Below are 19,683 nucleotides of genomic sequence, written 5' to 3' on the forward strand. Positions count from 1 at the left end.
TGGGAGGAAGGGATCTGAAACCAGGGGCTGTGCTCTCGGAACACCACACCCCAAACTTCCTGTCTCACCTGACTCTGGTCATGTCCAAACCCTGTCCATCTTGCCTCCAGAAAAGTCTAGAAAAAGTTTAATTGAGAATTGTCTTTAATAATCCAGATTTGGGTCAGCCTGAAATTGCCCTTCTTGAGAAGATGAGGGAAAGTGTGGGGGATTGAATGTTTCTCTCCGCCCTCCCTCCTCTCCCCGGCAAGTCCTTAATCAGCTACAAGGTTGTGAGTCAAAGTAGGAAATAGCTCAAGGACATCCTAAAATGGGGAGGAGCAAGGGATTTTCAATGAATGCACTGAGGCAGGGTTGCCACTCTCTTCCTCATCCCTCCCCCACAAAATTAAAAAAGTTTCAATAGCAGTCTTGGTCTAAATAAGCCTTGAGATGAGTGATTCAGGAACTTGTAGAAGTCTGAAGTAGATTCTGTAGGCGCTTCCCTGATCCCTACCTCTAATCCTGTCTCCTTCCTGGGATTTTCCATTAGACAGGCCTGGTCGGTCCCCTGAGCCTGAAGAAGAATAGCAGTTCCTTATTTGCGTATTTGACAGAACCATGGCAACCAGTTCCCATCCTGCGGTCAGTCACAGGACCAACATGTGGTCTGGCAACCAATCCAAGCTAAGGAGGCCCAGCTGCCATGGTGACAGGGGTGGAGACTAATTTCTTTGAAAGGAGTGAGGGGCTAAAGCACCTTTCAGATGCAGGCTGCCTTTGGATGGAGCCCAGCTAGGAGCTTCCCAGTGATGCTGCCATGATCTTAGTCCAAGGTATCACCAGACCCCTGCTGGACAACTCAATAGCCCCAAACAGGCCTACCTCTCTCTCCCTCTCCCTTCCTCTCTGAAATCAATAAAAATATTTGAGAGAGAGAGAGAGAGAGAGAGAGAGAGAGAGAGAGAGAGGGAGAGAGAGGGAGAGAGAGCGCCCAAATAAAGGATTTCAAAATTCCTGAAAGAATCTCATCTTAGGGAACAATAGTTAAAGTTTCTCTTCATGCTTGCCCCTAGAAGACAAAGATGGGGGGCAGCAAATAGCAGACATACTTCCTAATCCCTTCCTTTGCAGATATCACGCATGGAGCATGAGATTGTTTCTGGCTAAAGTCAGACAGGTGCTCCAGGTGCTCCAGGTGCTCTCTTCATTCAATTCACTGGACTTCCCATAGCTCCTACCTGTACCCCTAACATTCATGCTCTTCCCAGTTGCTCTGTCTTCTAGACCACAGGCCTCACACACCTCAGCCCAGTGGTTTTGGTGGTGAAGGCTGCTTGCCCATTCCTCATGCAGGTCTCTGGGGCATAGAGCCTGGGTGTCTTCTGGTCTTCAGATGTTGAGTGATATCATCCTTCTAGAACAGTCCTGCAGCGTGAAAGGACTGAGAGTTGACACTTGGGAGAGTCTGATTGGCCCACCCAAAAACCAGAAGTTGCTTTCCCCAAAGTGCACAGGGACCACAGGTCATTGGAGGGATCAGAGACTGGCTAGGGCACAGAAGTTTGCATTCTGCCCACCTCAGCATTTGAATCCCTGCTCTTACTAGCTCTGTGACCCTGGGAAACGTAATTAAATTTACCAAGCTTCAGTTTTCTCATCCATGAAATGACTAACCTCAGAGGATGGGTGAGAGGATTACAGGAGATAATGCATATCACTTTCTTAGCACAGTGCGTGGCATATAGTAAGTGCTCAAATGGGAATTTAATAATAATGCTGTTGTTTCTTAAGTGAGGTTGAGGATGGAAAGCGTGCTAAAACACTAAGGTATTACTCGCACATTAGACACTATTAGTAATAGTAGTAGCAATTTGAACTCAAAACTTCTGAACCCTGCGACCATGAAACTGATTTTAGAAAGGGTCAGACACATTTTTCTGAGGAACCCACCTCCCACGCTCCACCCCACCTTTCATGTCTTCCATTGCCATACACTGAGCTGCCCGCTGCCCAATTCAGAGTCTGGCATATGTGGGGCTGAGGAGGGGTTCTGACTGGGGACCCCATTATTCCTGGCTCTGGAGCACTCAGATAGCACCAGTGGGTTGGACCTGTCCCAAGGAGATGGATGCTGTCTCTTCCAGATACTGTGCTTCTCTAGAGACCCAGTGTGAACAGCTTCCCTGTGACACTGGGAGGCCACCACCCCTGTCTCGCCCAGGGTCCGGGAGGTAAGGGTCCAGAGGTGGGCATGATGAGAAAGCTCAGGAAGAAAAGTTTGGGGAAGGAGCTTTTAATGTCGAGGTGGGGATTCCCTCTCTACCCCTATATCTGACAGGCCCGGCCTCTCTCCTCCAGCAATTCAGGTCTGATCTTGAGGCACAAGCTGCTGGAGCAACCTGCCAGGATTGGAAGGCTGGGTCGATGACCTCTTGGAGGGGTCTGACCAGCTGCACTCCCACTTGGCTCTGTCCCTCTAAGGGCATGAGAATGGCATTAGCAGGGACGTTTGACAAAAGCCTTCAAAAGGCCCCAGTTGCATCCTCTGGATCTCACTCTCCCTTGGCATAGACTTTCAGGTAAGAGTAGAGACTTCTGGCAAAGCGGCAGCCTATGGACAGACAGGAGAGCAGAGCCTCAGATGGCTACAAAAATTAAATGGACAGATAGGTGGACAGACTAGGGCTGAGGAAGAAGTTTAGCTGCTTCCTGGGAGGAGAGTTGGAAGGAGTTCTAGAATCCTTGGAAGGATGAAGCATGGAGCTGGGCGTCAGACAGTGAGGGCTGGAGAGTCCAGGTTCTTTTCCTGAAAGCCTACACAATTCAGGAAATGACCTTGCTACGATACAGACCCTCCTCAATCCAGGTAGATGGGGTAGGGTGGGAGAGAATCCAGGTTTGTTTGTGTCTGTTTTTTCCTATCCTGAATCTTTCTCCCTCTCCAGTTCACAAGCAGACCCTAACAAAGCTGCAAAAAGGTGGCAACCCCAATAAAAAGACAAATAACCCAGTTTTAAAAGGGAAAGGATCTGAACAGACATTTCTCCAAAGGAGATACTCAGGTGGCCAATAAGCACATGAAAAGATGCTAAATTCTATAGACATCAGGGAAAAACAAATCAAAATCAGGGTGAGATACCACTTCTCACCCACTAGGATAGCTAGAATAAAAAAGACATGGTAATAAGTGCTGGTGAGAATGTAGAGGAACTGAAACCCTTATAAACGGTTGGTGGCAGCTATAGAGAACAGTTTGGTAGTTCATCAAAAGGTTAAACAGCCCTAGCTGGTTTGGTTCAGTGGATAGGGCATCGGACTGTGAACTGAAGGGTTCCAGGTTTGAATCCAGTGAGGGCACATACCTCAGTTGCAGGCCTCTCCCCAGCCTGGACCCTGGTCGGGGCACATGCAGGAGGCAACCAATCGATTGGTTTCTTTCCTTCTCTCTTCCACTCTCTAAAAATCTGTGGAAAAATAACCTTGGGTGAGGATTAAAAAAAAAAAAGGTTAAACATAGAGTTACCATATGACCCAGCATTATCTCTATAACTATTATAGGTATCCACACAAAAGAAATGAAGACATGTCCACACCAAACTTCTATACAAATGTTCACAGCAGCATTATTCATTACAGCCAAAAAAGTAGAAACAAACCAAATGTTCATCAACTGATGAATGAATGTGATATATCTATACAATAGAATACTTTCATTAATAAAAAGAAGTGAAGTGCTGATACATGCTCCAACATGGATGAGCCTTGAAAACATTAAGCTAAGCAAGAAGCCAGTCACAAGATATATGAAATGTGAAATGTCCAGGATAGGCAAATTCAACAAGACAGAAAGTAAATTGCTATTTTCTTAGGGCTGGGGGAAGGGGGAATGGATGTGATGCTGAAGAGTATGGGTTTCTTTGGGATAATGATAAATGTAAGAAAATCAATTGTGGTGATGGTTGCACAACTCCATAAATATGTTAAAAACCATTAAATGGGCAATTATATCTCAATACAGTTATTGAAAAATCACAAATAAATTTAATTTGACAAAATGGAAGCATTATAGCTTAACACAGCTTTCCCAAAACCAGTTATTTAGGAACCACCAACATGATTTTTGGCTTATCTTTGTATCATTGTACTAGTACTATTATTGGCTTATTTTTTAAAGTTGATTCATGTTTTTTTTTAAATTCAAGAAATATTATTTTAAAAGGAATATTTTCCACTGTAAATGGAAAAATCATTATCTCTATAACTATTATAGATAACAGTAATTATAAAAAATAAAGAAGAAAATTTAAAAATGAGAGAGAAAGCCCCTCCCCCCTCCGCACCCTACTGTGGGAGAAGCGGCTTTGGCAGGGGGAGCTGGGCTTTTGAGGCAGCGGCCCCTTTTACCTGTCAGGTGAAAGGAGACGGGTACCACGTGCAGTATGTACATGCAGGTATATGTGTGGGGTAGTGTTTTTGTGCATGTGTACTAGTATATGTGTGTGTTTGTGTGTATATATAAATTTGTGGTATATATGAATACCTGTATATATGAATATGTGTGCATGAGCATGTACATGTGTATGTGTGTGTGTGCATAAATGTGTGTTGGCACATACATGCAAGCTTAGAAATGTCACCTGCTATGTGCTGTGGAGGAATCCAGAACGGGTAGATTCATGGTTCTCTCTGCATTTGGCTCTTCTTTTGTTATTGTTGCATTTGGCTCTCTTTTTTCAAGGCTTCCTTATTGGTTAATTTTCGTTTGAACATTTCAGTCTTCCTTGAGCTGTGCACTAAAGCAAAGGGCTTACTCTAGTCCCTGGAAGCTGAGTTTAGTGGAGAGCAGCGCCCTCTGGGGGGACCAGAGAGAGATGAGCCAGGGGAAGGGGATTTTCCTGGAGAGCCCAATTGAAACTCTCATCTAGTCTCCATCCAGGGCCAATCGGGGAGCTTCTGGGTTTATTAGGCAAGAAGGGGGCATTTCTTTACTTCTAACAATCCAATCATTTTAGAAGCAACTCCTCTTTCAATTTAGAATGCTTCACTTTTGTGTTTGGAAGCCTTTATGCTTTTTTCTTTTTCCCTTAAAAAAAGTGTTTACCTTATGATTGTGAAAAGTAATGCAGATAAACAAGTGGATAAAATATAAAGGTGCAGCTCAACAGATTATTAGTGTGAACAACCATGTGGTACTCTGCAGGCAACAGAACACTGCCAGGCCCTAACCGGTTTGGCTCAGTGGATAGAGCCCCGGCCTGCAGACTGAAGGGTCCCAGGTTCGATTCCGGTCAAGGGCATGTACCTTGGTTGCGGGCACATCCCCAATAGGAGGTGTGCAGGAGGCAGCTGATCGATGTTTCTCTCTCACTGATGTTTTTAACTCTCTATCCCTCTCCCTTCCTTGCTGTAAAAAAAAAAAAAAAAGAACACTGCCAGTACCCCAAACACCCCCTCGTCCCTTCCAGATTACAGCCCTCTCTCTTCTTCCTCCCAAAGTTATCACCCTCCTCACTTCGTGGGCGTAACGTCCTTCTTTGCTGTTGTACAACATAAGCACACACTGGTAAAGACCAGTGTTCAGGAATGTAATTATGTAGCGCGCTAGCTTCCTAGGGCCGCCACAACAAACTGCCACAAACTTGATGGTTTAAAACAACGGAAACGCATTTTCTCAGTTCTGGGGGCCAGAAGTCTGAAATCAAGGTGTTGGCAGAGCCATGCTCCTGCCAAGGGTTCTCAGGAGGGTCCTTCTTTGCCTCTCCCAGCTCCTGGGGATCCTGGCATTCCTTGGCCGGTGGCAGCATCACTCCAATTACTGCCTCCATCTTCACATGGCCTTCTTCTCTGTGCCTCTAAACCTCTTATAAAGACGAGAGGCCTGTTGCATGAAAAGATTCGTGCAATAGGCCTTCCCTTCCCCTGGCTGCCGGCACCGGTTTTCCTCCGGCACCCGGGACCCAGGCCTTTGCTCCAGCCGGAGCCGCCTTCAAGCCTTCGCTGCTCCGGCCAGAGCCGCCTTCCGTCTTCGCTCCACTGCTTTGCGCCTAAGTATGCAAATTAACCACCATCTTTGTTGGTGGTTAATTTGCATATTGCACTGATTAGCCAATGGGAGGCGTAGCAAAGGTACAGTCAATTACCATGTTTATCTATTATTAGTTAGGATAATCATTGGATTTAGGCCCACCCTAAGTCCAGCATGATTTAATCTCAAGATACTTAACTCATTACATCTGAAAGACTATTTCCAAATTAGGACATTCTAAAATTCTAGGTAGACATGAATTTTTGGGAGACACTATTCCATTCACTCAGTAGAATGTGTATTATTTTGCCTTTGACTTTTGTTCAATATTGCATTTTAAAGATTCACCCATATTGCCAAATATAGTTATATCCTATTCATCTTCATTGCTGTATAGTTTTCTATTGTGTAATAACATTACACTACAGTTCAGAGTAGGATGTACTTCGAAGCTAACAAGTCTTTAGGTTCAAGGGTCCTCATCTTCACAGACTTCTTCCAAGGCTCTGGTAGAAGCCCTAGCAATGTGTTCACATGATCAAATATTTTTTGCATGGTTTGCAAAAGTAATTTGTTATATTTTCTCATGTTAGTAGTGCCTTTTTCTTGTCTAATTATCCTGGATAGAAACGCCAGTATAATGTTAACTATAAGTGGCGAGAGCAGCCCTAGCTGGTTTGGCTCAGTAGATAGAGCGTTGGCCTGCAGACTGAAAGGTCCTGGGTTCAATTCTGGTCCAGGGCACATGCCTGGGTTGCAGGCTTGATCCCCTGTAAGGGGTGTGCAGGAGGCAGTGGATCAATGATTTTCTCTTATCATTGATGTTTCTCTCTCTCCCTCTCCTTTCCTGTCTGAAATCAATAAAAAATATATTTAAAAATAAATAAATAAAAGTGGTGAGAGCAGACAGCCTTGTCTCGTTTCTCATCTCAGGGGGAACGCTTTCAGTGTTTTCCCCCTTTTTAAGTGGGGGGCTGGCTAACGCTCAGCGCTGAGACCTGAGGGCTAAGCTGGGCGTCAGGACTATTGTGGGAGTGGAAGGAGGGAAGAGCACCGAGGGAGGACTGAGGATGGGAGAAATGACCTTCCCATGTGGGCCCGCCCGCCTTTCACACACTTCAGGCATGAGCTTCAGGAAGAAAAGAGATTGGAAATCAGCTCCCAGGAGTTGTGGCCTCCTCTACTTGCATCCCAACCTCGCGTTCTGGTTCCAGAGGTTTAAGCCCGGCCAAACTCCACCCCTCCAATCACCAAATAAACACAACAGAATGAGTTTAAGTGAAAAATCCACTTTAATATTCTAGCTTCAACTCAGCTGAGAACTTCCCTTCTCCAAGTGCAAGAGAAGTCTTTCCAAGAGGCCTCAATCCACCAAGAGGTTACGGCTCAGAGAAGGGTACAGCTCAAAAAAGCCCTAAATGGGAGGCAACATGGAATTTGCAATCAGTAGAGACCAGATGGGGGTGCCCCACCACTCACCGCCCACCAACTTGGGCTCCAGCAAGAGAAGCATAGCTGTTTCACCCACTTACAAGTGCTGCAGTCTTACCCCTGATCCCTTCTCTGTCCCCTCATTATCCCCTGGGGGCTGATCAAGGCACAAGTCTTGAGAATAATAGGGACCCTTCTTTCTCTACATGGTAGAACCAAGACAACCAGCCCCATCACCTACGCCAGCCACTTAGTGATGGTGATGTTGCCCCAGCAACCAATCCAGGCACTAGAGGGGGAAGGAGCCAGCCCGATGGTGATGGGTGGGAGGGGAGTCACCTTGAAGAGGGTGATGGTCTGGAGCACTCCTGTGGTGCAGGCTGTCTCCCGGATGGAGTGCATGGCCAGTTGAGGGCTGCCTAAATCCAGTACACGCAGCCCCAGCCGAGCAGCCAAGATAGGCCCAATGGTGGTCCCACAGGGAGAGTCATTCCGGACCATGATATCCTGGGGAGAGGTGAAGAGATTTTTGAGTAACATGTAGTCTGTGCTCGTTAAGGCCAATGAGGAAGTCACCTTACAACTTCAGGGCTGAAAGGGGCCTGGCAGATGGTTTACTTCTACCCCCTCGGAGAGTGGATGTGACCAGCTAAAATCACAAAACCAACATTAGATGGCAGGCAGGGGAATTAAAGGAAAAAAGTATCCTTTATGCCACTCTCTTGCTTAACACATACTCACCCCCATACAACACACAAAGAAAAACCACTCTGTAGTTTTGCTATTGACATTTTTAAACTATTTTCTTTATAGTCTTGTAAAAAACTATATAATAAAATCATGTTAGATATCAAGACTTCAGTATAAGGGAAAAACAGAATTATAAAATCAAATTAAGTAATAACTATTCTTATTTTTTAAGAATTACAGTATTACCTCAAGATTTTCAAAATACATATTATGAATTTTGACACTTCTAGCTATGCCCTCCCAATAACAATGAACACTCCTGGTGCCAGACCATGCGCTCCGATATCATTATCTATTAAATGCTACCAAGTCTGGGGAGAGAAATGAACAAGATGAGCCTGTAGTTTGTTGTAGTTCCAAAAAGCAAGAAAACTTTAGCCATGTGAAATACACAGGCGTTAAAAGTGGAAGGATATTAGGTAGTGTGATTCCTCCAACGTTGTTCTTTCTCAAGACTGCTGTGGCTCTTCAGGGTCTTTCGTGGTTCTAATTCTGTGAAATATGCCATTGGTAACTCCAGGAACCATAAATTTGATTATGAATTCGAAGACAGGCAGTACAAACAGCAGTTGGTGGAACTGACCTGCAACTATCTCTTTTTTTCCTTTGAGGTTACAGAAAATCGGCACATAGACAAGGCAATTAATTCTCAAAATAAAAACACCGTCTCCATCAGGTCCCACGGTGAGCATACGGTGCATCACATTCTATTCCACAGCTGCATTTTCTTTTGAGTCTACGGGGTTATGATCAATTCTTTCTGGAAATCGTAGCTTCTCACAAACTCCTCCGTGATCGGTAAATACTGTGACATTTCATTAGGTTCCATGAAGAGGAAAGGTGAAACATGCAATTTTGCTCTCTTGTGACATATGTACTTGTAACATCTTTTGTTAGCCTCATGGTAGTCTCATGTCATTCATTCTCATAAGCACTCCATCAATTATCAAGAAAAATTACAATAGCAAAAAAAGCTGGAAGGCGTTCCTCTAATTTTCATACTTAGGCTTGAATTTCCATGATCATGAAGCTCATCCTCAAACAGAACTTCTTCAAGCCAATCTGTGTTCTGGCTTTCCATTCCTCTGTGTCTATAACATCCGTTGTAGGCACAACCTTTAACTTGAGTGACTCTCCAAGAAATGCTCCTTATAATCTGTGGTATGGGCCCACTTGTATGGTTTAATAACCTCTGTGGAGTGTTCACCCTCCATCCTGCTTTCCCGCCACTCTTCCACAGAGGCTACTTTCGACATCTGTGGCACTGAACTCAATCCCAAAGCCATGCTGGATTCTTAAAACATTGTCTCCAAACATCATTTTGGGGAGAGATGGCATATGCAATTCGTCAGCTAACTTCTCCACGGCCACCGACTTCATGATGTGGGTCTTGGTTGCCATCAGCTTCCAGGGCCTGGAGAAATCCTCCTAGTGGCTGTTCTGCAAGCTGGGGATCATCATGGCTGAGGGGGGGCCCACATGGACCTCGTGGAACAGGCTGGAGTGGCGGCAGTGGACAATGGTTCCCCCGCCTCAACCTTCAAATTATTACTTATTGACAATGCACTTGGTCACCCAACAACTCTAATGGGGACATACAAAGAGATTCATGCTTTCACACCTGCTAACACATCCATTCTGGAGCCCACGGATCGAGGAGTAATTCTGACTTTCAAGTATTATTAAAGAAATGCATTTTATAAGCCTGTAGTTGCCTCACAAAATGATTCCTCTCATGGATCTGGCAAAGCAATTGAAAACTAATGGAAAGGGTTCACCATTATAGAACATTCACAATTCATGGGGAAATGGTCATAATATCAACATTAACAGTTTGGGAGAAGTTGATTCCAACCTTCACGGACGACTTTAAGGCGTTCAACTTCAGTGAAGGAAGTAACTACAGATGTGGTGGAAGTAACAAGAGAACTAGAATTGTCAGTGGAGCCTGAACATGTGACTGAGTTGCTGCAATCTTGTAAGATTTTAATGCAACTCTAAGGGTGAGCAAATGAAGTGGTTTCTTGAGATGAAATTTACTACTGGTGAAGTTGCTGTGAAGATTGTTGAAATGACCACAAATGATTTAGAATATAACATAAATCTGGTTGCTAAAGCAGCTGCAGGTATGAGAGGACTGACTACATTTTTTAAAGAAGTTATACTGTGGGTAAGATGCTATCAAACAGCATTGCATGCTACCGAGCAATCATTTGTGAAAGGATAAGTCAATTGATGCAGCAAAAACTTCACTGTTGTTTTATTTAAAGAAATCAACCACCACCTGATTAGTCAGCAGTCATCAACATGGAAGTAAGACCATCCACCAGGAAAAAAGATTACAACTCATGAAGGTCCAGATGATAATTAACATTTTTTTAGCAATGAAGTATTTTTTAATTTATTGAGTGATTTCTTTAATATATTTTATTGATTTTTTACAGAGAGGAAGGGAGAGAGATAGAGAGTTAGAAACATCGATCAGCTGCCTCCTGCACATCTCCTACTGGGGATGTGCCCACAACCCAGGTACATGCCCTTGACCGGAATCGAACCTGGGACCTTTCAGTCCGCAGGCCGACGCTCTATCCACTGAGCCAAACCGGTTTCGGCTGATTGATTTTTTTAGAGAGAGAGGAGGGGAGAGAGGAATGGAGGGGGAGAGAGAGAGAAACATCACTTTGTGGTTCCACTTATGTATGCATTCATTGGTTGATTCTTATATGTGCCCTTACCAGAGATCAAACCCACAACCTTGGTGTATAGGGACAATGCTCTAACCAACTAAACTACCCAGTCATGGCCAGCAATAAAGTATAGAGGGAAAGAGACAAAGCCACACCATGCCATCAGGCAGTATTTTAAATTAAGGTGTATACATTATTATTATTATTACTTTAAATATATTTTTATTGATTTCAGGGAGGAATGGAGAGAGACACAGAAACATCAATGATGACAGAGAATAAATGGTCAGCTGCCTCCTGCATGCCCCTTACTAGGGACCAAGCCCAGAACCCAGGCTCGTGCCCTGACCTGTAATCTCCTGCTTCATAGGTCGGCGCTCAACCACTGAGCCACATCAGCCAAGCTATACATTACTTTTAGTCATAATGCTATAGTACACTTAATGGACTGCAATACAGTATAAACATAACTTTTATATGCACTGGGAAACCAAAAACTTCATGTGAATAGCTTTATTGTGACATTCACTTTATTGTGGGAATCTAGAACCGAACCCACAATATCTCCGAAGTATGCCTGTGTCTACACCTACACCTATGACTAGATGGGCCATTGCCAAGGGAAGAGTGAAAACGAACAGTTAAGAGTTCCAAGCCCCTCAGCCCTGAAGTTCCCTTAGGGAAGCCCCCAGGGTGTGTAAGAGAGACACAGGGGAGGTGGGAGTGCTGGATGAGAAAAGGGCAGGACTAACTCACCATGTGCCATAAGCACACTGTACCTTTAATCCTCAGAGAAATCCAGCAGAATAGGCCCATTTTACAGGTGTAGAAACTGAGACTCCAAGAAATTAGAAGACTAGTCCAAGGTCACAGGGCTAGGACCACGGCAGAGTCAGCATGGATTCCAGCTCTGCCTGTATCCCAAACCCCTGTTCTCCTCACTCTACTGGGACCCTCTCCACTAAATACTGTCTACCATGGTCCCCACTCATTGGGGGCCATCTGCTTGTGCCCCTCTGCTCCCTTCCGAGGCAGTGCCAGCTCTCACCTGCAGGGGCACCCCGACACTGTTGGCCACCCTGCGGATCAGGGCCTCTGAAACCGCATTCGAGGCATAGCGCTGCTTGTTGTTCACCTTGATCACGGGGCCCTGGGGAGAGGGAAACCAGGAATCAACGGTGAGGCCGCCATGAGGCCCAGAACCAGCCAAGCTGACAAGTTCTGAGAAAGAAACAGGGGCACCTCACCTTGTGGAATAAGGGCCGGTGGTTCTCCTCATGCTTATCCCTGTAAGAGACAGTTTAAGGGCAAGAGATGGCAAACAGGAGCCGGGCCTGTCAACACCCACCTCTTCCACAGCAGACATCACTAATGGATCACAGCATGCTTTCCCACCAGCCCGGCAGCACCTGAGTCATGCCAAACAGTGTTCTAGGCAGCCTCTAGCGATAGATGGAAATAAGTTCGCAGACAGAGCTCAGGCATGATGTGACTTTGGCCATGCTCAGCCTTGGAGCAGTCAAGAGGAAGTTCCCACTGAACCTCCCAGTTGAATTAGGGGAAGGGGGAAGAAGCCAGGGCTCTCCAGCTGTGTGAAGACTGCATGCCCGGCACGGTACACTCACAGGTAGTTGGGGTGCACGGCATGGGCCATGTCTGCGCTGATCATGTAGGACTTGGGTATGGCTTCCTCGAAGGCCGTCAGGTGCTGGGGCGAGGCCGAGATCCGCCGCAGCACCAGCTCCGTCAGCAGTGACTGTGCCCCTTGGGCACTTTCAGACCCCACCTGCCAACAGCAGAGACCTGGCTCGGGGGGTCTGGGCTGGAGGCCAGGGAGAGGGGCCCAAGGCCCACACTGGCCCAGGACCCCACTGAGTCACTGGGTGAGGAATGTGGGATGTTATCAGCAACTTCCCCAACCCTGTGTCACCAAAAGCCTGATGGTGGGCTGGGGTCAAACTAAACTTCAGTCATCTCTGGGGCAGAAACAGCACTTTCTAGTGGGCTCCCTGAACGGCCCCCTTCCTTCTCCCGACCCTGGTAACCAGGGCTCAGCACAGTGCCCCACCACAAGGATGAATCTTCTTTTACGCATGTGACAGACTCTGTCCATGGCATCTCCTATAACAGGACATCCAAGCTATCGCTAAGCACATGACGTGCCAAGGTGAGGTGGCATTCCTAGTTTCCCTGAAGCTACACGTGGCCGTGCTCAGTTCTGTGGAATGTAGGCAGTGACAAATGCCGTCTTTGGGTCATGCCCTTTAAAGGCTGGGCAGGCACTCCCCCTATGCCCTTTCCTCCCTTCCTACTAACTCAGTACAGACGTGATGGCATGAGCTGGAACAGCCACCCTGGGTCCTGAGCTGGAAGCCCTGTGTTCAGGATGGCAGAGACCTGTCCCAAACTGCTAAGTCTGACCTGTGCGGTTACATGAGAGAGAACCACCCAGCTGTTCCAGTTCTGTTACAGTGTCTGAGACAGCAGCCCAGCACCAGCAGGCATGAGGACCCACCATGTGCTGCCCTGGGGCTTTGAGGATGAAAGGGCACAGGGAAATTGGGAGGTATGGTCACACTAGAGGCAGATAAAGGCTGACCCAGAGGGGACCAAGTGCTAAGGGAATATAGGCAGCGTCTCCCCTGCTGGCTCAGTGGGCACCTGGCAAGGGATGGCCATGGAAGACTCCCCAGAGGGCCCCCTCCCCCGCTCAGAGCTCTCCGCCTACCTCTTCATTGTCGTAGAGGGCAATCATGCGCACATGGGGATCAGCAGCCAGGGAGGCAGGGGCCGCGCAGGATTCGATCAAGGCCTGGTTTGAGGGGGGATCAACAGCATCATCCTCACCCCTCCCGCTTCTGTAACTCGGCCCACCAACACCTCGGAGGTGCGTATCCCCACCCGCCTGAGGGCACTGCGTGGGAGAGGGTGGTGTGGGACCCTGAGATGCGAGAAGCCACCCTTTGGGGTTCTTCTCCCACACCTTCCCATGCAAAAGACAAGCAGGTGTGTAGGACAGAGCGGAAGGGCTGAGAAGCTCATAAAGTCCGAAGAACCACACAGATCATGCAAACTGATTGGCCTCAGCGAAGAGACCGGGGTCCACGGGAGTGACTGTGGTTCCATCAGGGTGACATGACTGGCTGGCTGGTGGCAGAAGTATGTGTCCCAGGCCTAGCTCTGGCCTCAGTGACAGCCCAAAGTCTGTCTCTAAGAACAGGATGGGAGGGAAGAAGAGGTGTGAAAAGGGCAGAGGGAGGGGCAGGGGTAAGAGGAGAAATGGTGGGAATACCAAGGTGGTGAGGAGGAAGAGATCCCTAGGCACAGAGAGAAGGCTGGGTGGGCTTAAGCCTGAGGCAGGGGGATGGGAGAGGAGCAGGGAGAGGTGGTGATACTGCCTGATGGGCTAAGGCCGTTCCCTGGAAGCAGAGTTAACTTAGAAAAGAGGCAGCAGGAGCAGGGTTAGGATAAGACACCGTGGTGCCCCAAACCTCTCAGCCTTCCCCACTGCAGCCCCAGCCTCCGGATCAGTGCAAGGATGGAGCCAAGAGGCTGCAGCATTTAGACCCCTCCCCATGGCCCACCAGCACCAGCACACTGGGAGGGGTGGGGGCTACAGCTATCTCACAACTGTTGGGGCTTCAGACGATCCCCCCACCCCATTATTCCACCTCTCCTGGGGCTGTGTGCCCCCTGGGGGTGCCCCAGATCACCTGCAGGGCACAGAAGCAGCTGTGCAGATTGTCCAGTCGAGGGGCAAAGATGAACTCCTCATAAGCACCACCCAGCACCTAGGAAGACAGGACAGTCAGCCTGACCTTTAAACCCTCATCCCAGCTCACCTGCGGTTCCCTGCTCTCAAGGGCCTGAGCTTGAGCTACCTCTTTGGTTCCTTGTGCAACCTCTCCCTGACCTCTGGCTCAGGACTCTGATACTGCTGTGCAGGGCTGAGTGGAGAATGGGGCTGGGCTGGGGCAGAGGGAGGGGAGGTTGCAGGCCTGTAGTTCCTGACAAGTTCCTATGGGACAGGAAAAGAGGGAATCTGAATGGTCACAAGAAAAGCTAAGGAAATAACTAAAGAGACCAGCCAACATACAGAAACTTAGTGCACGTCCAAAGAGGATCGAACATCCAAAGCCTCAGCAATGTCCTATGGTCAGCAACTGGGAGGGACGCGAGGGCAGACTCCGGAAAAAGAGTGGGTACATTGAGGCCTCTTGCCCTCAGAGGTTCAGAGCCAGTGTGGGTCACAGAGGACAGGGCCACCTGTGGTAGAAACTCCTAGGGAATCTTGGAAATACGGACTCCCAAAGCCCACACCAGAAAGTCCGGAGGCAGGTCCAGTGTGGGAAACTACCATTTTTTTGGACAAAGAGGTAGGTGGTGTCTTCTGGGAAGAACAGAAATGAGAGTAACTGGGGGACTGGCCGAGTCGATGAGTGCCTAGGGGGCACTCTGGGACAGGCTGGGATCCCTGAGGTTCCCCCGCCATGAGATCTGCAGCCGTTCCTCACCGCAGGCTGGGTGTCTGCAAGGCAGAGCTCCATCTCCAAGATGTCCTCAGGGCTCAGCCCCAGATGGCCACAGAGAAGGGACACGAGGACCGAGTGGTGCCGGTCATCCTGCAGCAAAGAAGGATGCTAGGAGGGTCTGCTCTTCCCCCCTCTCCCATTCTCAGGGGATCGGTCCCTCCCCGGTGAGCAGGGGACTGTCTTACTGCAGCATTGAAAGCCCCTGGCTCAGCATTCTCCTTCTCCAGCTCCTCCTGGACTGCTGTGGCAAGGATGGGGACTCTGTGGGGAGACACATGAGGAGGGGCTGTGGGGAGGGCTAGAGGGCACCGCAGGGCGGGGCACACCTCAGCTCAGACATCTCCTGATGGGGTGCCCTTGCCCTTCAACTTCTAGTCCCCCCCCCTTCCTCAATGGCAGAGTAGTGAGGGCCCTTGGACACCACCTGGGTCCCAAGAAGAGAACCTGAGGGTGGCTACCATGAGGTAGTACTCTCCCAGGGCCCACTGGGGCTCCTTCCATCAGCTGGGGCCACACCCCATCCCTCCCAGTCACCACAGCCCTTGCCCCGTCTCACAAGTGCGTCTCCGTGTTGGGCCCGAAGTTCTCATTGACATTTCGCTGCAGATGGATGGCCAGGTGTGGGATGCGAAGAATGGGCCGGTCCACATGCACCAGCCGCTGCTCCAGCCGGTCTGAGGTAGGGCACTGTGGCCAACCAGGCCTGGTCAGCCCAGGCTGCCTCCCAACCACAGTCCGTTACAGCCCCTACTTCACACAAACTAACCAAGGTGGTCCTCTGACCTGGACCACCCCAAGCCCCTCCCCCAGGGGGGCTGTCCACAGGTTCCCTGAAGGAAGGTGACAGTCAATCTTCAGGCAGTCGAAGGTGAGAACCTCCCAGGTTCCCTCCCTGTTACTACCTTGACAATGACGCGTCCAGCCAAGGTCAGGTCACGGTCAAACCAGGTGCTCCAGATGCCACCACCATAGGTCTCCACACCAACCTGATGGAAGCCCACCTGGCTGCGGCGAGATCGCCGCTTCACCTGAGTGTGAAGGTGGGGGACGGGAAGTCAGGGAAGGCTGCGAGGCGTGATTTGGAGATAAGAACGACTGTTCACAGACTAAGTCACAGAACGAATACTCAGGACAGAGCAGGGCCCAACGCGTGGAAGAGGCCCTGCTCCAGGGAACAGCGCCCGGGAAATGTACCTCCTGGCTCTTCTGCCCTGTTCCCTGCCCCTCCCAGCTCAGCACAGCCCTAGGTGCTTACCCGAAGGCAGGGGCTGTCCGTGTGGGCACCAATGAGGCTGAAACCATTGCCAGGAACATACTGGCCTCCCACAGCAAAGGCGATGATGGTGGAGGAGTTCCTGGTCAGGAAGTACTGGGGTGGGGGAGGGGAGGTTTTGAATCGGATGAGCCGGCCTGCTGGCATTCAGGACTTTGAGCCCCGGCCTAAGGACCTGCCTTTTGCCCCTACCCCATCCCTGGTACCTTGCTCTCGGGCTTCAGGTCCCAGCTCTCCGTCTCCTTGAGTTCATGGAAGCCAGCCTGGAGGAGACGGCTGCGACACTCGGCCACAACTGTAGGGAAAGACCTTGCTCACAGCGATGCAAGCCGGTAGGGGCACACCAGCTCCCTCTCCTCCGCTGCCCTGGGCACTGACCGTGGAAAGGAGAGGGGCTCCGGTTCACGAACTTGAGGAGTTCCCGGGCCGCAGCCTGCACTGCCTCTTTGCTGGCCCAGCCGTTCATGGCCACCTAGGGGAGGGGGCGCTCAGAGGCTCCAGGGACTTCCACCCCGACCACGAAAGGGACCGCTCCCAGGCTCAGACTGCTGCCTCCCCTAGCTCCACGGAGAGACCCAGCCTGACCGGACCTCAATCTGCAGAAAGCTCCGGCGCTCGAGCCAAAGTATCACAACCCAGCAGCGATCCCCGCCCAGGTCGTCCAAGACGCCGCGCCCCGAATCCTTAGCCCGGCCCCCAAGTCCCGCCCCACGTGCCCGCCCAGCGGAGAAAGCCCGGTCGGGGTCCCTAACTCCAAGCCCGCCGGCACCACGTGCGTGACCCCTTTCCGAAATGAAAGCCCGGTTCTCCAGGGAATACCCCGACTCCCCTCCACCCGGTGCCCCGTCCCCCCGTCTCTCGCAGGCCACCCTCTTACAACCTCCGGACGGTCAGGTCACGCGGGGCTGGGCTTTCGGTTTTGCTCTGGGATGGGCGCCGCCCCAACCCCGCGTGCTGGGCAGCTGGGGCCCGAGCCGGGTCTGCGACCGAATTTCGCGCGGGGCGCGCGGTGGCCACCTACCCGCATTGGCCCCGCTCGTGGGCTAGACTGGACTCGCCAGGCCCTTGCACTTGGCCAGACCCGGCTCCCGCCACGCCAGGCCCGGCCTCACCGTCCGCCCGGTTCCCGCCCCAGCCCTCCGCGGCGATGGCGGGTGCCCTCTGCCGCCCCGGAGGTGGTAGGACAGCCGCCAAACACCGTCCCCTCCCCTCCTGGAGGTCAGAAAGTCAGAAAAACTCGCCCCCCCCCCCCCCCCCCCCCCCGCCAGCTCGACTGGTCCGAAGATACTGTCCAAAGTGCCCTCTCTTTCATAGGCGCCCTGCGATGGTAAAAGCAACACAACCAATGGTCATGGAGCCTCACCATGAGCTTTGGCTTTATGATAAACCTTGAGGTGTCATCTCATTTAATCTTCACAACCGCCCTGTCGACTTTGTACTTTGTCATCATTTTATACATGAACAAACCTACACGCAGAGACCAGTAACCTGTCCAAGGTAGTAAATGGCAGAGGTGGAGTTTGGACTCAGTTAATGACAGGGCCTGGAACTACCCACTCTCAGGTCTTTTCTGGGCCTTCCTTTTTCTTGGTCAGTGTTATGTTACTTGGGAGGCCCTGAGGGACAGGGAAGTTTAGTGACTTGCCCAAGATCACACAGCTGTTGGAGACATCTGGGATTCGACTCTAATATATGTATGCTTTCCACATCTTAAGACAGAAAAAAACTAGATCCATATGTTCTTGGAGGTATTTCTAATATTCCTGTGTCAAGAGTGGTAAGTAGCAATTTAATAAAACCATTCACCTGCCTAACCATAGACTCTGACCAGGACCCTTGGAGGCCTCTTAGTCCTGCTATCAAGGGTGTTGTCAGTATCCCAGGTCTGACTGGAGGATGAAGCAGTCTTCATGCATGTACTGGGGTGGGAATGTCCAAGGTTGGAAAGGTCCTGCAATCCTCGCTTCGAAGGAGTAGATATTGCAGGGGAATGTTCAGGAATATACTTGTCCAGCTGGTGTGGCTCAGTGGTTGAGTGACAACCTATAAATCAGGAGGTCACAGTTCAATTCCTGGTCAGGGCACATGCCTGGGATGGGGGCTCAAGGCTCTATCTCCAGTGTGGGGCGTCCAGGAGGCAGCCAATCAGTGACTCTTTCTCATCATTGATGTTTCTATCTCTCTCCCTCTCCCTTCTGTGAAATAAAAGTGCCCTCTTTTTTTTTTTAAGAATATACACACTAGGTGACGGTTAAATTCATGGCATTCCCTAACCATTTATGGAAATGCCATTATGTATAAAGGTTCAGTGTTGACGTGACATGAAGAAAATATTCTTGGGGAAGGGACACATTCGAAGACAGTTGAAAAGAGCTGAAACCGGGGTACAATGCGTAAGGGAAGGAGACAAAGAAAAATCTTTAATGTTCTTCTGATCACAAAAAGAGTACATGTAAATGTGAGAAATTCAAATATCACCAAAATGCATAGCTTAGAAAGTTAAACTGAACATCTGTTCTTTCTTTAAAATACATTTTTATTTCTGAGAGGAAGAGAGAGCGAGCATAAATGATGAGAGAGAATCATTGATCAGCACATCCTCTACTGGGGATCGAGCCCACAACCTGGGCATGTGCCCTGATGGGGAATCGAACTGTGACCTCCTGGTTCATAGGTCAACGCTCCACCACTGAGCCACACTGGCCGGGCTGAGCATCCATTCTTTATAAAAAACAAAACAAAACCCTCTTAAGAAACCACAAAGAGAAAGGATAAAGGCTCTTTGCCAGAAATCTATAGCAGACATTAGTGGGGAAGTACAGAACTGCTCCTATTCAAATCAGAAGACACAGGTGGGCTGTCACCACTGGTAGCCAATGTGGACCTGCAGTCAGAGCCAGCGCCGCAGAACAAAATAAACAATTATACATGGGAAAGTAAAATTTGTCATTATTTGTAGATTATTTTTTTAAAAAATATATTTTATGCCAAAACCGGTTTGGC

The 19,683-nt window shown here is 49.3% G+C and overlaps 1 protein-coding gene and 1 pseudogene across 3 annotated transcripts; both read right to left on the minus strand.

The window, feature by feature from the left end:
- Nucleotides 1-7,276: 7,276 nt before the first annotated feature.
- Nucleotides 7,277-17,829, minus strand: DNPEP (aspartyl aminopeptidase). 2 transcript variants are annotated; one of them, XM_081096362.1, is made up of 15 exons: nucleotides 17,702-17,829; nucleotides 17,059-17,152; nucleotides 16,887-16,975; nucleotides 16,663-16,776; nucleotides 16,310-16,435; nucleotides 15,964-16,094; nucleotides 15,593-15,668; nucleotides 15,390-15,515; nucleotides 14,589-14,666; nucleotides 13,604-13,687; nucleotides 12,501-12,661; nucleotides 12,123-12,162; nucleotides 11,924-12,025; nucleotides 7,778-7,945; nucleotides 7,277-7,421 (listed from the first exon to the last, which is right to left on the minus strand). In XM_081096362.1, exons 1-15 carry the CDS (start codon nucleotides 17,705-17,707, stop codon nucleotides 7,371-7,373), a joined length of 1,446 nt encoding a protein of 481 aa, XP_080952488.1. In that variant the 5' UTR covers nucleotides 17,708-17,829; the 3' UTR covers nucleotides 7,277-7,370. The 2 variants fall into 2 exon arrangements, with proteins under 2 accessions (XP_080952488.1, XP_080952489.1); XM_081096363.1 differs by having other exon boundaries at nucleotides 15,390-15,497; nucleotides 17,702-17,821.
- Nucleotides 8,896-9,649, minus strand: LOC308522800 (TIP41-like protein; annotated as a pseudogene). Its single transcript has one exon. The product of its transcript is annotated as a TIP41-like protein (transcript).
- Nucleotides 17,830-19,683: the final 1,854 nt, after the last annotated feature.

This window comes from Myotis nattereri (assembly GCF_964212035.1).
Source record: "Myotis nattereri genome assembly, chromosome: 7".
In the NCBI taxonomy this organism is placed as follows: Eukaryota; Metazoa; Chordata; class Mammalia; order Chiroptera; family Vespertilionidae; genus Myotis; species Myotis nattereri.